The following is a 17,838-nucleotide window of genomic DNA, read 5'->3' as shown; positions in this document are numbered from 1 at the left end:
CACTGAACCAAAACAAACTTTACTTACAGCAAGGAGACTGGCTTTCCTGATGGTTTCTTCCTATAAACTTAGTCAATAATCAATATATAAGGTATAAAGAAAAAATACATAATGTTTGGGATAAAGAGATACTTGATTAGCAATGTTATCAGTTATGTCATCTTGGCTAATTTATTTAACCAGTGACAAAACTGGATTTAACCTGTAATTGTAAGCAAATAGCTGGAATGAAAAGGCATAATTATTCTGAAACAGTGTCTAGACTTAATGCAGACCTTTGGAAATGCTGCTGGCTGCTCTTTTCCTAGAAGTATGACTGGATTGAGGTATCTAGGGGTCGGCAATAATTACATAACGTACTTAAATCTAAATGATTCGGAATTTGGGGTGCATATATCCTGAGTATTTTCCTTTTTATTCATGAGGGTGACATTCCAAAAGCCCTGGCGGATGCCCAAAACCACCAATTACTTAGAACCCTGTGTATACTGCACTGTCTGTCTAAATATTACACCATGATAAAGCTTGGTTTGTAAACTAAATTGTAGGAAGTTAACAATAGTATTGAACAGTTAAACCAGTATGCTACAATAAGTTCCATGAGTCTAGACATAATATTTGTACAGCACAAGTGAACACAAGTAACTGAAACCACAGAAAATCAAAGCTCAGATGGAGTTGCTCCTGTGTGATGGATAAACCTTGCTGAAGTCTTTGACAAGGGCACACACAGGAGCAAACAGTACAGTCCCAGTGAAGGCTGGTGAAGGAAATGGGGGCAGAGAAGAGAGACAGGAGGAGCAGACACACAGGTGAGAATGTCTGGAGATGGAGGCACACATGACTTGGAAGTTTGGCTACACAAGTAGATTTTGACTATTCAAGCCACGAAACAGTACCAGCCTCCAGATGTGCTCGTTTGTTTCAGTATGACTATTATCTGTATGTTTTCTGTAGCATCGTGGTGTGAAGCTCAAATGCACACAGCAAATTTTATTTTTACTGGATTATTTCTTGCTGTAATTACTAGCAATTTGGTTTTCTTGATACCTCTGAGACTCCTTGAACTAGTTCAGTTTTCACTTCTCCATTTATGTGTGTTTTCATAGACACAACCTGCAGGCTGGTTGAACCACTGTTATTTTTTATTTGTAGTTCTAAGTACTTGATATCAATGTTTTGATATTTGCATACTGTATTATTTGATACACCGTAGATATTTAAGAATTCAAGAGAATGATTTTTAGATTCATTAACTATTTTGAACACATTTTTCAGTCATATCAGAAGCTAACATTCAAAAGGTCTTAATAAATCTTCTGACTACGCCTTTTTGAGCTTATCAAAGTGTGTTGTCATTTACTGACTCTGTCTCACTCGCTCTTGTAATAGGATCATAGAACTCAATGGTGGACAACCACCTCTAACTTATAAAAGATTCCAGACTCTTGTCAGCAAAATGGAGCCACTGGAGATGCCCGCAGAGACCATCACTTCAGATGTGATAGGAAAGTGCATGACCCCTTTGTCAGATGACCATGATGAGAAATACGGAGTCCCTTCTCTGGAAGAGCTAGGTGGGTACAAATCTTTATAAATATGGTGCTTAGAGGTTAATAATCCACCCAGAGTATATGGGTAGCACAGAGTGGACCCGATGGGTTGTTAAGAAAAACAAAAAAGAACACAAAGTCAGGATGGGTGGGTCAGGGAAGCTTTAGGGGGTGGGTAAGGAGAGTGAGAATGATCAAAATACATTGTATGACACTCTCAAATAATTTAAAAATATATTTTAAAAGAGATAATAATCATAAATCACTTGGGAAATTTTACTTCTAATGTATTTTTATTGGAAGAAAAGTAAAGAGGAAAATAAAGGAAAAACCTAATAATCTAAATATTTTGTATATTCTGTAACATGTGTATATTCCGCTGTTGTGTGAAGATGTGCATCCTGAAGATAAGAGCTGAACTGTGGCCTCTGGGGCAGGAGTCTCACATTGGGTGAGACCTGTGTGGGCCTGTGTGGGCCTTTGCAGCCCTGTAGTTCTGTGCAGTCCTGTGTAGGCCAGTATAAGCCTGTAGAGATGTATTTTGTGCTTTTTTTTTTTTTTTTCAGAGATATGGGGTCAGATACAAAATGATTTCTGTATCATAATAATGACAGTAATGGTGTTTGTTCTCTTCTCTCTTTTCCCTCAGGCTTTGATACAGATGGCTTGTCCTCTGCAGTGTGGCCAGGAGGAGAAACTGAAGCACTTACCCGTCTGGAAAGGCATTTGGAAAGAAAGGTACTGTGCAGATATGTCCCCTGCCCATACTGCCAGATGAGTCGTCGGAAATGATGTCAGTCTTGTTTACATGACATCAGGCACATCCAGGGCGCCTTACCCACAGGCTGTAAAACAAAGCACAGGCATGGGAAAAAGACTGACAGGAATGGTTAAAACAGCAGCACGAATGTGACAGCTGTGAAGTCACCGTCAGTCACCATTGAAATGCCTTTTCCTTCCTCTGATTATGTCCCCTGTTGCATGGCGTTGCTTCTGTTCTTCCCACCTGTATCAGCTGACCATAACTGGAGCTAGCGCACGATTGTACCTAGAGTAATGCTCCCCTGTCCAAGACTCAGCCACTCCTGACACCAGATAATAATACAAATCCCTTTATTTACTGTGTGTGTCCTTTATGGCTAGATCATGGTGTAATTTCACTTATTTATTTTGTTATTATTACTGTTAACACTTACTGATTATACAAATTAACAAGACTCACATGTATTGTTCATGTTTATCTACCCCCCTTATAAAACTCCTTTTACTGATGACCCTCACCCATACACTCTCAGATCACTTTTAATAAACTTGTTTGTAAGTTAGACACATCAGGATTAATGCAATCACTAATGGTAAAATAGAATAGTTATGATGTATACTGTAATAAGTTGTGTGGAACCCATAGGTTATTTGTGGAAGTTTCCTTTTAAGCATCTGAAATCTTGGGAAAGGCAACAGTGGATAAGGGCAGAGTTGTATTCCACTTTTACCTCTGTGTTCAAAGAGACACATGGAAGGTGCTTCATGCTTGATGCTGGGAATCTGAAGGTCATTTAATCCACATGAGAGCATGTTGCACATGGATGGCTTCAACAAAAGGAAACTCACCTTTTAAGTCCCTTTCTAAACTTACTAAATCAGAACTTTGTAGCTGGGATAACAACATATTCCTCAAGGTCCGTGACTTTTCAAATTCTGTTTTGAACCCTGTGTGTGTGGGGGGGGGGGGGGCAGCATACCCATGGCACAGGGTAGGTTCTCTCCGTCCGTGCAGGGCTGCTGGGGGCTGAGCTCATGTCTTCAGGTGGCAGGTACTTATACAAACTGCAGGGCTGTCTCACTAGCATAATTCTGGACACTCTTAACATGATTGAAGAAGTTAATGTGATCGTCTCTGTGTTTCCAGGCCTGGGTGGCAAACTTTGAAAGACCTCGAATGAACGCAAATTCCCTGCTTGCGAGCCCAACTGGACTCAGTCCTTATCTCCGATTTGGTTGTTTATCATGTCGGCTATTTTATTTCAAACTAACAGATCTCTACAAAAAGGTATTATCTGAAGTTAGAGCATATTTTTTGAAATACTTTTAATATTTTTTTCTGAAAATACTTCTATGCTTTTTAATTGCAGGTAAAGAAAAATAGTTCTCCTCCCCTTTCTCTTTATGGGCAACTTCTGTGGCGTGAATTTTTCTATACAGCAGCAACAAACAACCCACGCTTTGATAAAATGGAAGGGAACCCCATCTGTGTTCAGATTCCGTGGGATAAGAATCCCGAGGCTCTGGCCAAATGGGCTGAAGGCCGGACAGGCTTTCCATGGATCGACGCCATCATGACGCAGCTGCGGCAGGAGGGCTGGATCCACCATTTAGCCAGACATGCGGTTGCGTGTTTCCTGACACGTGGTGACCTGTGGATCAGTTGGGAAGAAGGGATGAAGGTGAGTGTTCCGACTAAGGTAGCTGTGACAGAAGCATCTGGAAGTCTGCCCTACACCTAGATGGGCTAGTGCCTGTCTGAAATGTGAGCAGCCTGGGAGTCCCAGGAAAGAGAAGTCCGTCTTGGGCTGCAGGCTGAGATGGGGAAGAGGTTGGCGGGGTGGGATGTGGGGGTGGGGCACTTGTCTGTTTTGTAGTTTGGCTTTTCAGTGGATAAAGTATATGATGCCCACAATGGAGACACAGTTTTTGAGAGCAAGGCGTTAAACTCAGACAGGAACTAGTTAAATTGTTTAACCAAAAGTCTTTTCTATGGTTAAGCCAGCCTCCCATTAAGAAAACTATTACTGTTCAACACTGCACACTGGCCTTGTACTCTGGCCTTGGGTGGTGGTGCAGGTCTGTAATCCCATGCAGCATGATAGACATGAGAAGATCTGGAACCCGAGGCCAGTCTGGGCTAACATGGTAGGCCTGTCTTTAAGAGTAAGAAAAGGAATTTATTGGATAGGTGTATTTATAGATGAGTTTCTGTCATATTCACCCATGAGCTTTTAGAAACAGTGAGTTCCCATGACATGAAGTTTAAGCTCTAAGTCCTCTTACCTCATTTTACCATTTTTAGTAAGCCTTTAATACAGACAATGGAGCATGCTACATTTCCTAACATCACCATATAGTTATACATAAGACTTACAAATGGTTTACCTGTCGCTACCTCATAAAATTTGCCAATTCTAAGACTGTTTCTTTATAAAAAAAACAAGACTGTTAATTTATTTGTGTGTGTGTGTGTGTGTGTGTGTGTGTGTGTGTGTGTGTGTGTGTGTGTGTGTGTACACGTACAGGCATACAGGTTCATGAACATGCCTGCATACACTCATGTGCATCACAGTGGATGTGTGGAGGTCAGAGGACAACTTGTAAGAGTTGGTTCATTCCACCATGTGGGTTCTGGGAATTGTACTCAGTTATCAGGCTTGGCAGCAAGTACCCTTATCCAGTGAGCCATCTTACCTCCTCAAGTACTATTTCTAATCCTATTTTTTGTTATCTAATTGTTGAGCATTTTTTTTTCATCTCATATATCTCCTAGTACCTATTTAACAAGTTTACTAATACATTATTTAGTTTTATTTTCTCTTAGATCAGAAAATTTGAAATTTAAACTACAATGCATAGTACATAGAGAACCCCTGCCCCAATAAATAAATAATAAAGAGAGAGAGAGAGAGAGAGAGAGAGAGAGAGAGAGAGAGAGAAAGAAAGAAAGAAAGAAAGAAAGAAAGAAAGAAAGAAAGAAAGAAAGAAAGAAAGAAAGAAAGAAAGAAAGAAAGACAGACAGACGTGCGCCACCATTGCCTGGCTATTTTTGCTTTCTTAAAAGTGGGTTACTGCCCGATGGTGGTGGCGCATGCCTTTAATCCCAACACTCAGAAAGCAGAGGCATGTGGATCTCTCTGAGTTTGAGGCCAGCCTGGTCTACCAAGACTGGCCCAGGACAGCCAGAGCTGTTACACAAAGAAACATTGTCTTGAAAAACAAAAAACAAAAAAATTTAATTTACTAATATCTTCTACTTCTTTAAAAGTCAGTGATCTGAGTAATTTTTATTCTCCCTACAATCGCACTTCCAAGGTTTTTGTCTCAGCTACTTTTCTAGTCTCATGACAAAACACCATGACCAAGGAACTTTAAAAGAAAGCATTTTACTGGGGTGACAGTTTCGGAGGGTGGTAGAATCTGTGACCATCATGGCAGGGAGCAGAGCGGCAGGCAGGCAGGCATGGAACTGGAGCAGTAGGTAAGAGCTTACATCTGACCCACAAGTCGGAAGCAGAGGGAGAGCTCACACCCGGGACATGGAGTGGACTTTTGAAACCTACACCCACTGCCAGTGACACCCTGTCTCCAAGGCCACACCTTCCAACCCTTCCCAAACAGTTCCACCAACTACAGAACGTTTGTGCATGTATGCGTGCATGCATGCGCACGCCATGTTCGCCTGTGGGGGCCATTCTCATTCAAACCTCCGCAGTTGTGGAAGTGAATTCTATCCAGAAAACTGCATTTCCAGTGTATTCTTTTCCTGCAATTGCTGATTAGAACAGAACATAAACTTTGGAATGTTTAGTTTTACAGTTCTATTCAGATCCTCTTGTCTTGACTGTTGATCTACAGTGACCTTAAGAATGCTCCTTTGGGCCAGGTGGTGGTGGCAGCGGCACACGCCTTTAATCCCAGCACTTGGGAGGCAGAGCCAGGCGGATCTCTATGAGTTCGAGGCTAGCCTGGGCTACAGAGTGAGTTCCAGGAAAGGCACAAAGCTACACAGAGAAACCCTGTCTCAAAAAAACAAACAAACAAACAAACAGAATGCTGCTTTGGGTAAACAGGTGTGTGCATTAATTGGTCACTGTTACTTCTGAAGGTCTTTGAAGAACTGCTGCTTGACGCCGACTGGAGCATAAACGCCGGGAGCTGGATGTGGCTGTCCTGTAGCTCCTTCTTCCAGCAGTTCTTCCACTGCTACTGCCCTGTCGGCTTCGGGCGGAGGACAGACCCCAATGGAGACTACATCAGGTACGGACTCCAGGGAGGAGCTTTCCTGCTTCAGCAGCACTTAGGAGTCGTCTCTAGTCTTGCGGGGCGTGGTGGCACACACTTTTAACCCCAGCACCCGGGAGGCAGAGGCAGACTCACCTCTGAATTCAAGGTATTTTGTATTCTCGATGGGCAGCAGAGATGAGAAGAGTAAACACATCATTTAAGTGATACTGATTTGTTTTCTGTCACCCGTAGTTCGTATTTTGTTGTAATGTGCTTAAGCTCAGTTCATTAAAAAATTCTCTTCTCCCAAAAGGCGTTATTTGCCTGTCCTGAGAGGCTTCCCTGCAAAGTATATCTACGATCCTTGGAATGCACCAGAAGGTATCCAGAAGGTAGCCAAATGCTTAATAGGAGTCAATTACCCCAAACCAATGGTGAACCATGCTGAGGCAAGCCGTTTGAATATTGAAAGAATGAAGCAGATCTATCAGCAGCTTTCCCGGTACAGAGGGCTAGGTATGTCAGTCACTAGTTACTCTGGATCTGTTTCTGTCAGCTGAGTCGCTATCATTGAATTTTGTTGTGGTCACAACGTAATGGGACCATGTTTCCCTTTAGGTCTTCTCGCGTCCGTCCCTTCTAATCCTAATGGGAATGGAGGGCTCATGGGCTATGCTCCTGGAGAAAACGTCCCAGGCTGTAGCACTGGTGGAAGTAAGTGAAAGTTTCTGTCCTTGGTAATACACAGAAGCTAGTGACACCGTGCACTGTTCAGTGAACCTTCTTGGAACAGGCATTGCTTTTTACAAAGCTGTCTTTAAAATCATAAATTGTTTGTGTGCTGCATACAATGCATACAAGTTGTCTTAGTTAGGGTTTCTATGGCTGTGAAGAGACACCATGACTGTGGCAACTCTTACAAAGGAAAATACTTAATTTAGGCTAGCTCGCTTACAGATAGAGGTTCAGTCCATTATCATCATGACGGGACATGGCGGCATGCAGGCAAACATGGTACTAGAGAGGTAGTTGCTATATGTTGATATGCATGTAACAGGAAGTAAACCAAGACACTGGGTGGTATCTTGAGCATATATGAGACCTCAAAGCCCATCTCCACAGTGACACACTTCCTCCAACAAGATCACACCTACTCCAGCAAGGCCACATCTCCTAATAGTGCCACTCCCTATGATATTTTGAGGGCCGATTACATTCCAACTACCACACAAGGGTACACATATACATCCATTGGTAACATGTTAAAGATGCGAGAGTAGCTGAAGGATTTATCGTATACCTGCCTCATCCTTTTGCACATGAGTTTTAATTACAAAGTCTTGTCTGTAATACTAGTTAGTTTCTTAGTTAATTTCTTAACCACTGCCGCTCTTGCAGAGGACCCAAGTCAGATTGCCAGAGCATACACCAGCTGTCTTACAAACTGCCTGTGACTCCAGCCTCAGGGATCTGACACCCTCTTCTGTCCTCCTCGGATACCTGCACACACACTGCGTACAGAAAGACAAGCAGACACACAGACAAACATAACTAAACTCCTTAATCTGTATTTTTTAAAAGTCAGTGTATATTAGAAATTTGAGTCATCATATTAGTTTTCTAGGGTTACAACCAAAAAAAAAAATCACACGAGGCTGAGTAACTAGATTCAAAACAAAGTATCATTTCAGAAATTTTTTAAGGCACAGTTAGGCCTTTCTCCTGTCAGGTGTCCACCCCCCTTAAAAAGACTTACATGCTTTCGGTTCCATCGCTTTATGCCCAACACCCGTCCGTCCTTCCTTCCTGTGGGCTGCTAGCATATGAGCCTCCCAAGGCCCGTCCAAGTGTCCACTCTCAATGGCCTCTGAGGTTGTATTCTACCTCGGAGCTACACAGCAGCTCTCTTTGGCGGATTTTTTTTTCCTTTTTCTTTTTTCTTTCTTTCTTTTTTTTTTTTTTTTTGCTTTATTCTTTTTATTTATTTTACATACCAACCACAGTTTCCCTCCCTCCTCTCCTCCTCTTCCCTCCCCCCACCTCCTTCCTTCTCTCTCCCATCTACTCCTCAGAAAGGGTAAGGCCTCCTATGGGAGTCAGCAAAGCATGCCATAGCAAGTTGAAGCAGACACATTTTTTTAATGACTGGAAAATTCTTAATTCTGCAATTCTCTGAAATGCAAGACATTTTTTTTGTTTTGTTTTTATACTTTTTTATGCTCAGGAAATTAGCTATAGACCTGATTATGTCATAATGTACTTTAGTTTTTATAGTGAAATAACCACCATCTGTTTCCTAGTAGCAAATTGATTTAGTTTTAATTTTTCGTGTAACTTTTTCTGTTAAAAACTGTCTATTCATCAGCATTATTATTCATCAGAGAAATGCAGATTGAAAGTGTTGTGAGGTTGTGCCTGACACACACCCACGTAGAGTGAACAGCTACCCAGCGAGCTGGGACAAGATGATTGATTCCTGGATACGTGCTAGAGTAGGGAGAAATGCTAATACTGTGAAAAAGACTAAACAAATACAGAGGAAAACCTGCAAGCTGTGAGTGCAAAATGGTAGCAGTGCTTTGGAGAAACAGCTGTTTGTGAAAAAGCAAGTGTAGCGAGCACATACCCCAGTTATGGGGGAGGAATAATCACTCTTGATTCAGACTTGGTATAATACTCATTTATTCACACAGTAAGATTACAAGCAATATTCACCATGTCTTCCAAATGGAAGCAGGAGTACCTCTCCAGGTGTACAGGTCCGGACTCGCCACGTCTGTTCCTCTGGATCTTGGGTCAGCCTTCCTCAGGTCAGCCACGTCTGCACTGGGGACAGGATCTCATGTCTCTGGCAGAGGAGAGTCATCTCGAGCGAGCTCTGTTGGTCGGGTCTGGGGCTTCATCTTTTATATTCTTTCCTGGCTGGGTTTCCACACATAGCTTATAGCTTATCACGACTCCATTCGTGGTTTACTTACATCATTCTATTGCTTATCACTCCTGACCAGGGTTGTTCACCCTAGGCCTTCCATGTGTTCCTTACAGCAAGCATGGATTTACTGTATAACCCCCAACCCCATCTCAGAAAACATGTGTTCCCCACAAGCTAACGATTGATTGTTTATGGCAACTTTACTTGTAGTATGCCCATACAATGAAATCTTACTTATAAAAGAACAGTATGCTAATACATGTGTCCTATGTATGGCCTCAAAAACACTGAGGCAGACAGGAAAAACAACATCATGCTAGTATTACCTTTAGAGCAGTGGTTCTCAACCCTCCTACTGCTGTGACCTTTAATACAGTTCCTCATCTTGTGGTGACCCCCAGCCATAAAATTATTTTCTTTCTTTTTTTTTTTTTTTTTTTTTTTTTTTTTTTTTTTTTTTTTTTTTTTGGTTTTTTTCGAGACAGGGTTTCTCTGCGTAGTTTTGCGCCTTTCCTGGAGCTCACTTGGTAGCCCAGGCTGGCCTCGAACTCACAGAGATCCGCCTGCCTCTGCCTCCCGAGTGCTGGGATTAAAGTCGTGCGCCACCACCGCCCGGCCATAAAATTATTTTCATTGCTACTTCATAACTAACGTTGCTACTGTAATGCTGAATCGTAATATAAATATTTGTATTTTTCCATGGTTTTATGCAGCCCCTCCCCCCAAAAGTGTCATTTGGGCCAAGGGGTTTCGACCCACAGGTTGAGAACCACTGCTTTACAGTAAAATGCAAGGTAGTGTTCACCTTGGGCATAGGAATGAAATGGATGCAGTGGGTGTGGGGGACCTGCCAGGTGTGAAGGGAAATGTGACTGTGGTTGCACAATGCTAAATTAACTTTTAAAACAAAGCGCTACTTAAAACCAGTGACGTGTGAGGTTTACCCCAGATCTCTGGTCCTGTGACCCACTCCCCTGCTGCTAGCCAGGCCTCAGGGCTGGGGCAACAGTGCTCAGTGTCCTTGCTTCCTGGTTTTCTGACTCCTCTCGGGTTATTATTGCAAAGAAAACTCAGCATGTCCTGGGGCAGTCCTTGCACTTGCCCCTGAGCAACATCTTTTATGCTCCAGCTCGGCAGACACCAGTATACCCTTCCATAGCAAGAGCTCAAACTGCAAGTTGTTCAGAGTTGCCCTAACGGGAGACTAGGAAGAGCCTTTCTCCTGGGTGCGATGTGTTTGTCCAGTTGAGTGCTCGTGCCTGTCAGACTCACATTTCACCTGTGGAGTGTGCGTGCTTTCGTTTCACTTCAGTGCGCTTTTAACAGTGCTGTTTAGGAAAATGAACTTGGCATCTGGAAAACTGATAGCAAATATAATTCTTTACAAGCAGTTGTTTTTATGTGGTCAGGTGAAATTGATAGGCATGAGAAGTAATGGTTTTAATAACTGTTGTGCTGTTTAAAGTTCAAGAACCTTTGTTTCTTTTGAGATAGGTTCCTTTTTTGTTTTTTGTCTTTGTTTTTTGAGACAGGGTTTCTCTGTGTAGTCCTGGCTGTCCAGGAACTCACTCTGTAGACCGGGCTGGCCTCGAACTCAGATCCTTCTGCCTCTGCCTCCTGAGTGCTGGGATTACAGACATGTGTCCAGGTTTTTATGAGACAGGGTCTTAATATATCCCGGGCTGCTTTACATGTAATCTCCTGCCTCTACCTCCTGAGTACTGGGATTATAGACACGTACCCAGTTTTTATGAGATGTTCAGGATTAAGCCCAGGGCTGCCTGCATGTTAGGCAAGTACTCTACCAACTGAACTCCATCCCTGACCCAGCTCCTATTTTTATTTGAGACAGAGCCTGGCAGTTTGTTTTAGGCCAGCCTCAAATTCATTTTTCCTCCAGGGTGCTGGGATTATGGACATGATAAATAACTTGTAAGTTTGGTGTTTGGTTTTGCAAATGAGATCTCATAAGAAATTTGTTTAAAAATCGGAAACTCTCCTCTCCCAGATGCTTAATGAACTGAGTTCAGTCCCTGGGGCCCACTGGGTAAAGGAGAGAATCCTAAAAGTTGTCCTATGATCACCACACAGGTGTACATGTGTGTACCTGTGCACATACATACATACACACACAAACATCACATCTACACCTACACATTACACATACATATACACATACCCCTCAAAATAATTTTGATTAATGTAAAAACAAAAACTGGAAGCTTATACTACATTCTCAGCCATTGTATTAGTTACTCATTTTGTTGTGATAAAATATCTTCACAAAAGCAATGTAAGGGAGAAAGGAATTATTTTAGCTCACAATCAAGGATAGGATCTGCCATTGACAGGAAGTGATGGTGGCAGGAATTTAAGGCAGCTGGTCATATGACATCCACAGTGGGGAAGCAAATGGTGGATGTTGCTGCTCAGCTTGCTGTATCCTTTTATTGATTTGGGACCCCAGCACACTGAAAGATGCTGCGCACATGTGTGCCCAGAGACTTACGTCTCAGGTGCTTCTAGATCCTGTCATAGTGACAGTATTATCCACCACAGCCATTTAGGTAGCTGTGTGCTAGAAGGCCTATTACGTGCTCCTTTCCCATACTGCACATAGACCTATAATAAACAGTAGGCATAAATGATTCTCTTTAGGGGGAAACAATTAAATAAGAATTTTCAGTGTAATTTAGAAAATTCAGAAAAGTATAAAAGAGAAAGGAAGCCTTGTATGGTTCCAAAATGCAGACCTTATTACAATTTCAGTGCATTTCCTTTCAGAATCTTCTTTTGAGGATGTTGTACATGCATATAGTATTTTAATCAAATCCACCCCCTTCCCTCTCCTCCAGCCCCTCACCCTCACCCATGCTACTCCAAGTCCCTGTGCTCCTTTTAAAGCACGCTGAGTCCACGTGGTGCTGACCACGCTTAGGTAGAGCTCGAGATCCCTCAGGAGCCACACACAAGAAAGCTGACTCCTCTCCCAGCAGCTGCCAGTTGCGGGGGCTCCTCCACTACACCTCAAGGAGGGGTTCGGAACACCCCCCTCTTAACACACACACACACACACACACACACACACACACACACACACACACACGAAGTGTAATAAACATTTTCGACAGGCGCTGGTGTTGTGCACCTTTAATCCCAGCACTCGGGAGGCAGAGGCAGGAGGCTCTCTGTGAGTTCAAGGCCAGCCTGGTCTACAAAGTGAGTTCCAGGACAGCCAGGATTGTTATACAGTGAAACCCTGTGTTGAAAAAACCAAAGGAGAAAAAATGTTATTGTCATTTGCTTATATCTTACACGCTGTCAGCATTTTTAAAGTATAGCTGTGCAGTAAAGACCCTGAAAGACATAGGGATTTGTGTGTGTGTGTGTCTATCTGTCCGTCTGTCTGTCTCTGTTTCTGGGGGGGGGTGCGGTCCAGCTGTGTTTACTCAGCACTTTGTTTTTGAGGTTATCACTTAGTATCTGATGAAGGAATAGGATTGATGAACTTGAGAAACTGAAACCAAGGTTATTTATTATTTTGAGACTTACTGAAAAGGTGATCTTTCCCTCCTCAGCATCAGCACCATGTCCTAATAACATTGTAATGAGAGTTTATGTTCTGAGCCCTGCGGTGTAGACCTCTATCTTCATAATAGCTGTGTCCCTTATCCCTGCCGCAACTGCACAAAACACAGATCAGGTCACCTGGGAAGGTGTGAGGAAGAGCACTAGTCAACACGTGTTTGTTATCAGGAGAACTGATGCGCACGTGTACTAGGAAGGCTCTCAGAAGGGGTCGGAGTCAGCCTGAGTGAGACATGCATAAAGCGACCCTGTCTCAGACAGGCATGCATTGGTTACCTTTTATTGTAATGTGATACACAGAGCATGAACTTACCGCGTGTCTGTGTTTAGGTGGACGCGTCAGTGACATTAAAACACTAATGTAGATTCCTGAAGGTGCGGATCATGCTGCACAGTAATGCAGGGCAGCACGTCCTAAACACGGTGACCCTGGTCCCTCCAAGGTCACGTGTTGTGTGTTTTCAGTATGATTAGAAAGTCGTCATTCTGTGAGTGACAGAATCAAACATTGCCTGTCCTGGAACTCACTCTGTAGCCCAGGCTGGCCTCGAACTCAGAGATCCACCTGCCTCTACCTCCTGAGTGCTGGGATTAAAGGTGTGCACCACTGTCCCCAGGCCTGCTTCTTTATTATAGTATAGAGATATCCTTTCCCAGAGATGGATAAAAGCTGTTTTCTGTGATCCAAGGTAGCCAGTTTCCAAATATGAATACCTGAAAAAAATGGAATTCTTTATTCAAAGAAACATGATGAGCATCTTTTAGAAATGAGTAGTCTTGAAGTACCATGCACAGGCCTATTCAGGTTCGTACCAAATCCTCTGTGTACATATTATAGCTTTCAGCTTAGTGTTCATATGGGCCTCCTGACTGTGAGAACGAGTGGGTCTCTGATTCTCGTGCCTGCTCTTTTCCTTCTGTTAGGTTTCCTTGTCCAGCCTCAAAGTAATGGTTTTTGTTTATCTTATTTTGTCATGCTTGGTTATCTCTTAGAAGCCTGTTATTTCCTAATGAAAGATAGAAAGGGAGTGGATTTGGAGGGGAGGGAAGGTGTGGAGGAACTAGGAGGAGTAGAGGGAAGGGAAACTGGAATCAGGATAGACTGTATGAGAAAAGAGTATTTTCTTTCTTTTTTTTTTTTTTTAAGATTTATTTGTTATGTGTACAATGTTCTGCCTGCGTGTATGCCTGCAGGCCAGAAGAGGGCACCAGATCTCATTATTGATGGTTGTGAGCCACCATGTGGTTGCTGGGAATTGAACTCAAGACCTCTGGAAGAACAGCCAGTGCTCATAACCTCTGAGCCATCTCTCCAGCCCCAAAGGAAAAAAGAAATAAGTAGTCTTTTTAGCATTCATTTCTTTACTAAACGGAGTTTTGCTCTAGTCATAGCTGGCCTGGAACTTGCTGACCTCAGACTTGTGACAGTCTCCCTGCCTTGACCTCCCCGTGTGGGATTGCAAGTATACACCATTATGCCCAGCAAAACTAAGTGTAATCTTGAGCTGACCTACCCTATGGGCCATGAGCTTGTATTTTCTTTTTCTCTCTTTCTCTCTGGTGTGTTTTGAGTTTTTTGTTTGTTTCAGTTTTTTTTTTTTTTTTTTAATTTTGTTTTGTTTTTTGTTTTTTCGAGACAGGGTTTCCTTGTGTAGCTTTGCGCCTTTCCTGGAACTCACTTTGCAGACCAGGCTGGCCGCAAACTCACAGAGATCCGCCTGCCTCTGCCTCCCAAGTGCTGGGATTAAAGGCATGCACCACTGCCGCCCAGCTTGTTTCAGTTTTGATTTTGTTTTTTTGAGACAATTTCATGTAGCCAAGTCTGGCTTTGAACTCACTATGTGGTAGACAAGGATGCCCTTGAACTTTTATGCCTCCTGGCACTGGCCCTCATTTCTGGGGTTACAAATCACACCTGGCTTACATATACTTCTCATAACCTGGGCACACTGACCAAAAAAAAAAGCTTTGTAAAGCTTTCCTGTGCTAGGAAGTCAATTTCTTTTTGAAAGGGTTAATAAAATTGCTTAGATAACTGTTCCATGTTTGTGTCTTGTCTTTGTGATCTGAATTGTTAACTCTCAGTTAGAAGACCCTATTCCCTTATCTCCAGTGAAGTGCATTTGTGAAGGGCTCTGACAGAGGAGGTGGACAGAAGGCAGAGGATCTTTTCTCACTGCTGCCCATGTGTGCTCACATTCCCAGTTACCGTCTGGTAAAGAACTTAGGTTAGAAGACAGAAGCTGGAGAGACGGCTCAGGAGCACATGCTGCACTTGCTATAACCCGAGTTCAGTTCCCAGCCTCCACTCTGGGTGCTTTAGAACTGCCTGTAACTCCAGCTCCAGGGGATTCTGATGCCTCTGGCCTCTGTGGGCACTTGCACTCATACGCACATCCCCACATACAAACATAACTAAAAATAAAATAAACCTTTAAAAATAAAATAGGGAGATGGCTCACTTGACAGAGCTATGGCTCACACATGTAAAACTAGGTGTGGTGATGCATGTCTGTAACCCTGGCACTGGCAGGAAACAAGAGGCCCCGGGAGCCCACTGGCCATTCAGTCTAGCCAATTGGTGGCCTCTGGGCTCAGTGAGAGATCCTGTCTGAAAAATTAAGGTGGAGAGCAGTAGAGAAAGACACCTAACAACCTCTGTTCTCCACACATACGAGCACATGCATTACATGTACATACACAAAAATACACAACATGTAAACACTACACACAAAATAAGAATAAAATCCAACCAGTAGTTTTGCCTTCAACTGTCAACAATCAGTGTGAACTTAAGTTTTCTTGATTTTGAGATTGTGATTTTTGGCTCAGAGTTAAGATTGAGAAAAGTTAATTCAAATACCAAGAAAAACAAAGTCCTCTATTACGTACATCTTAAGTTTTTAAGTCCTTTTCTTTTGTTTGAAATACAGGTTGCTCTCAAGGAAGTGGGATTTTACATCACGCTCATGGAGACAGTCAGCAGCCTCACCTGCACAAGCAAGGTAAGAGCAGAGCGCCCGAGCACGCTGAGCCCTCCCCCGGCCCACCTCACACGTGCCTCTGTAAATGTGTAGGAAGAAGCTCCGTGGGCCCTGGCCTCGGCAACGGGAAGCGCCCTAGTCAGGAAGAAGACACACAGAGTGTTGGTCCCAAAGTCCAGCGACAGAGCAGTAACTGATATGGTAAATGCTTGGGTGTTTGTCTTCCCTGCTTTAGTATAGAATTAACCCAGCTATTCTCTGGCATGTATGCAGTGTTATAAACCCAGCTAATGCCTGGACAGGAGAAAAGCCCCTGTACAGGACACAGCGCTGCGCTCGGAGTCATGCTCCTGAACCCACTGTTTCCACTTGAAGAGCTGTGGTCTTAAGACAGGACTATAGCCTGGAAAAGGAGCCTCCTCAGTTCAGTAACTTGAACATACTCCCTCTAAAACCTTCACCCCAAACCTTTACTCTAAATGTTGATAGTTAAGGAGGAAGGGGTCTGAGACATGGTCTCAGTGTGTAGTGCAGGCTACCCTTGAACGCATGCACAGGCTAGCCTCACCCTTGCTGTGGTCCTAGGATGGCACCAGCACACCAGGTGCTCAGCTCACGCACTCGTCTTCTCTGTGCTGCTTCTAAACCAAGTCACTCATTGTAAGCGGTGCTGGGCCTTCTTAGAAGTGTCACATTGCACCTGCATCCGGTTAGTTGACTTTGTGATACTGCTTTGTGACTTAACAAGAAAAGTATTTATATGCTACTTTTGCCAGTTTTTAAAGATTTTTCATATTTTTGGTTATCTTTAACTGTTTACATTATCACTTAGTTTTTAATGCCACCTAATTATAAATTTCTTGAAGTTAAAGTCAGTAAATGCTCATCATTTTTTATTATTTAATTCTTTGCAGCAAAGTTTTAATTGGTTTTTTTCCCCCTTTAAATCACAGAAAGCTTGCAGGAGGAGTTCTGGCGCAGCTGAAATTGGTGGGAAAGTCAGTACTCTTCATTAAATTATTTAAAATGTCCTTCATTCATGGAAAACAGTCAGATTTTGAACATATTATTTCTAAAAACATTTCTGTGGTTTTTAACTTTTTAATGAATATCACATAGGACAAGTGCTAATTTGTATATAAAGAACTTGGTTAAAAGATTTGCTTAATGTAAATATAGTCACAGTTAGTATAGACTGACTCATCAGTATATTTTTGATAATTTTTCATGTATGGTAAAAGTTAAAGTTAACAGATATTCTGATATAAAACTCAAGTTTTGAGAGTCATTGCAGGAAAATGGGATGTTTTTAGACTTTCTTAAAAGACTTTGTTAAAATTTTAGGACACATTTTTCTTGACATCATTGTTTAACCTAGTTTTGCAGGGTTTGATAACAATGCTTTAGAAAATCATGTCATCAGAGTGAGTGGGCAGGACCTCTGTTCACGGACAGTTTGTGTTCAAGCGCGTGTGCAGCTGCTCTGACTCACACTGTGGGTGTGCTCCGTCTTTTGTCTCCCTGTTTTTCATTTATAGCTAAAGTGACTTTGTTATTAAAGTATATGCAAATATGAATCTTGTGTGCTCAGTGTTCATTTTTTTCTTTTTGTTTGTTTTGGGTAAGAGAATTGTGTGAGGTGTGATACAAATTACAGAGACGAATAATAAAAGAATAGGTATTATCAATCTAGCAAAATGGCATTTTTCAGAATTGTCTGCAAGAAAGATGTAAAATCTCACTTGTTTGTATCACATACTGGGTTTTATCACTGCACGTCGGGCTGTAC

General features: G+C 42.5%; 1 protein-coding gene across 1 annotated transcript in view; it reads left to right on the top strand.

The window, feature by feature from the left end:
• The window catches only part of Cry1 (cryptochrome circadian regulator 1), a 49,725-nt gene extending 32,099 nt beyond the window's left edge, over positions 1-17,626 (top strand). Inside the window, exons 4-13 of the mRNA XM_028883642.2 lie at positions 1,393-1,577; positions 2,203-2,291; positions 3,463-3,603; positions 3,686-3,997; positions 6,427-6,578; positions 6,859-7,061; positions 7,164-7,259; positions 15,999-16,070; positions 16,143-16,250; positions 17,003-17,626. Of these exons, the coding sequence (XP_028739475.1) occupies positions 1,393-1,577; positions 2,203-2,291; positions 3,463-3,603; positions 3,686-3,997; positions 6,427-6,578; positions 6,859-7,061; positions 7,164-7,259; positions 15,999-16,070; positions 16,143-16,246 (1,354 nt within the window). The 3' untranslated portion in view covers positions 16,247-16,250; positions 17,003-17,626. The remainder of the gene's footprint in view (positions 1-1,392; positions 1,578-2,202; positions 2,292-3,462; positions 3,604-3,685; positions 3,998-6,426; positions 6,579-6,858; positions 7,062-7,163; positions 7,260-15,998; positions 16,071-16,142; positions 16,251-17,002) is intronic.
• Positions 17,627-17,838: the final 212 nt, after the last annotated feature.

This window comes from Peromyscus leucopus, chromosome 18 (genome assembly GCF_004664715.2).
Source record: "Peromyscus leucopus breed LL Stock chromosome 18, UCI_PerLeu_2.1, whole genome shotgun sequence".
NCBI lineage: Eukaryota > Metazoa > Chordata > Mammalia > Rodentia > Cricetidae > Peromyscus > Peromyscus leucopus.
Note: the sequence above shows the minus strand (reverse complement) of the source record. Positions and strands in the feature narration are given on the sequence as shown.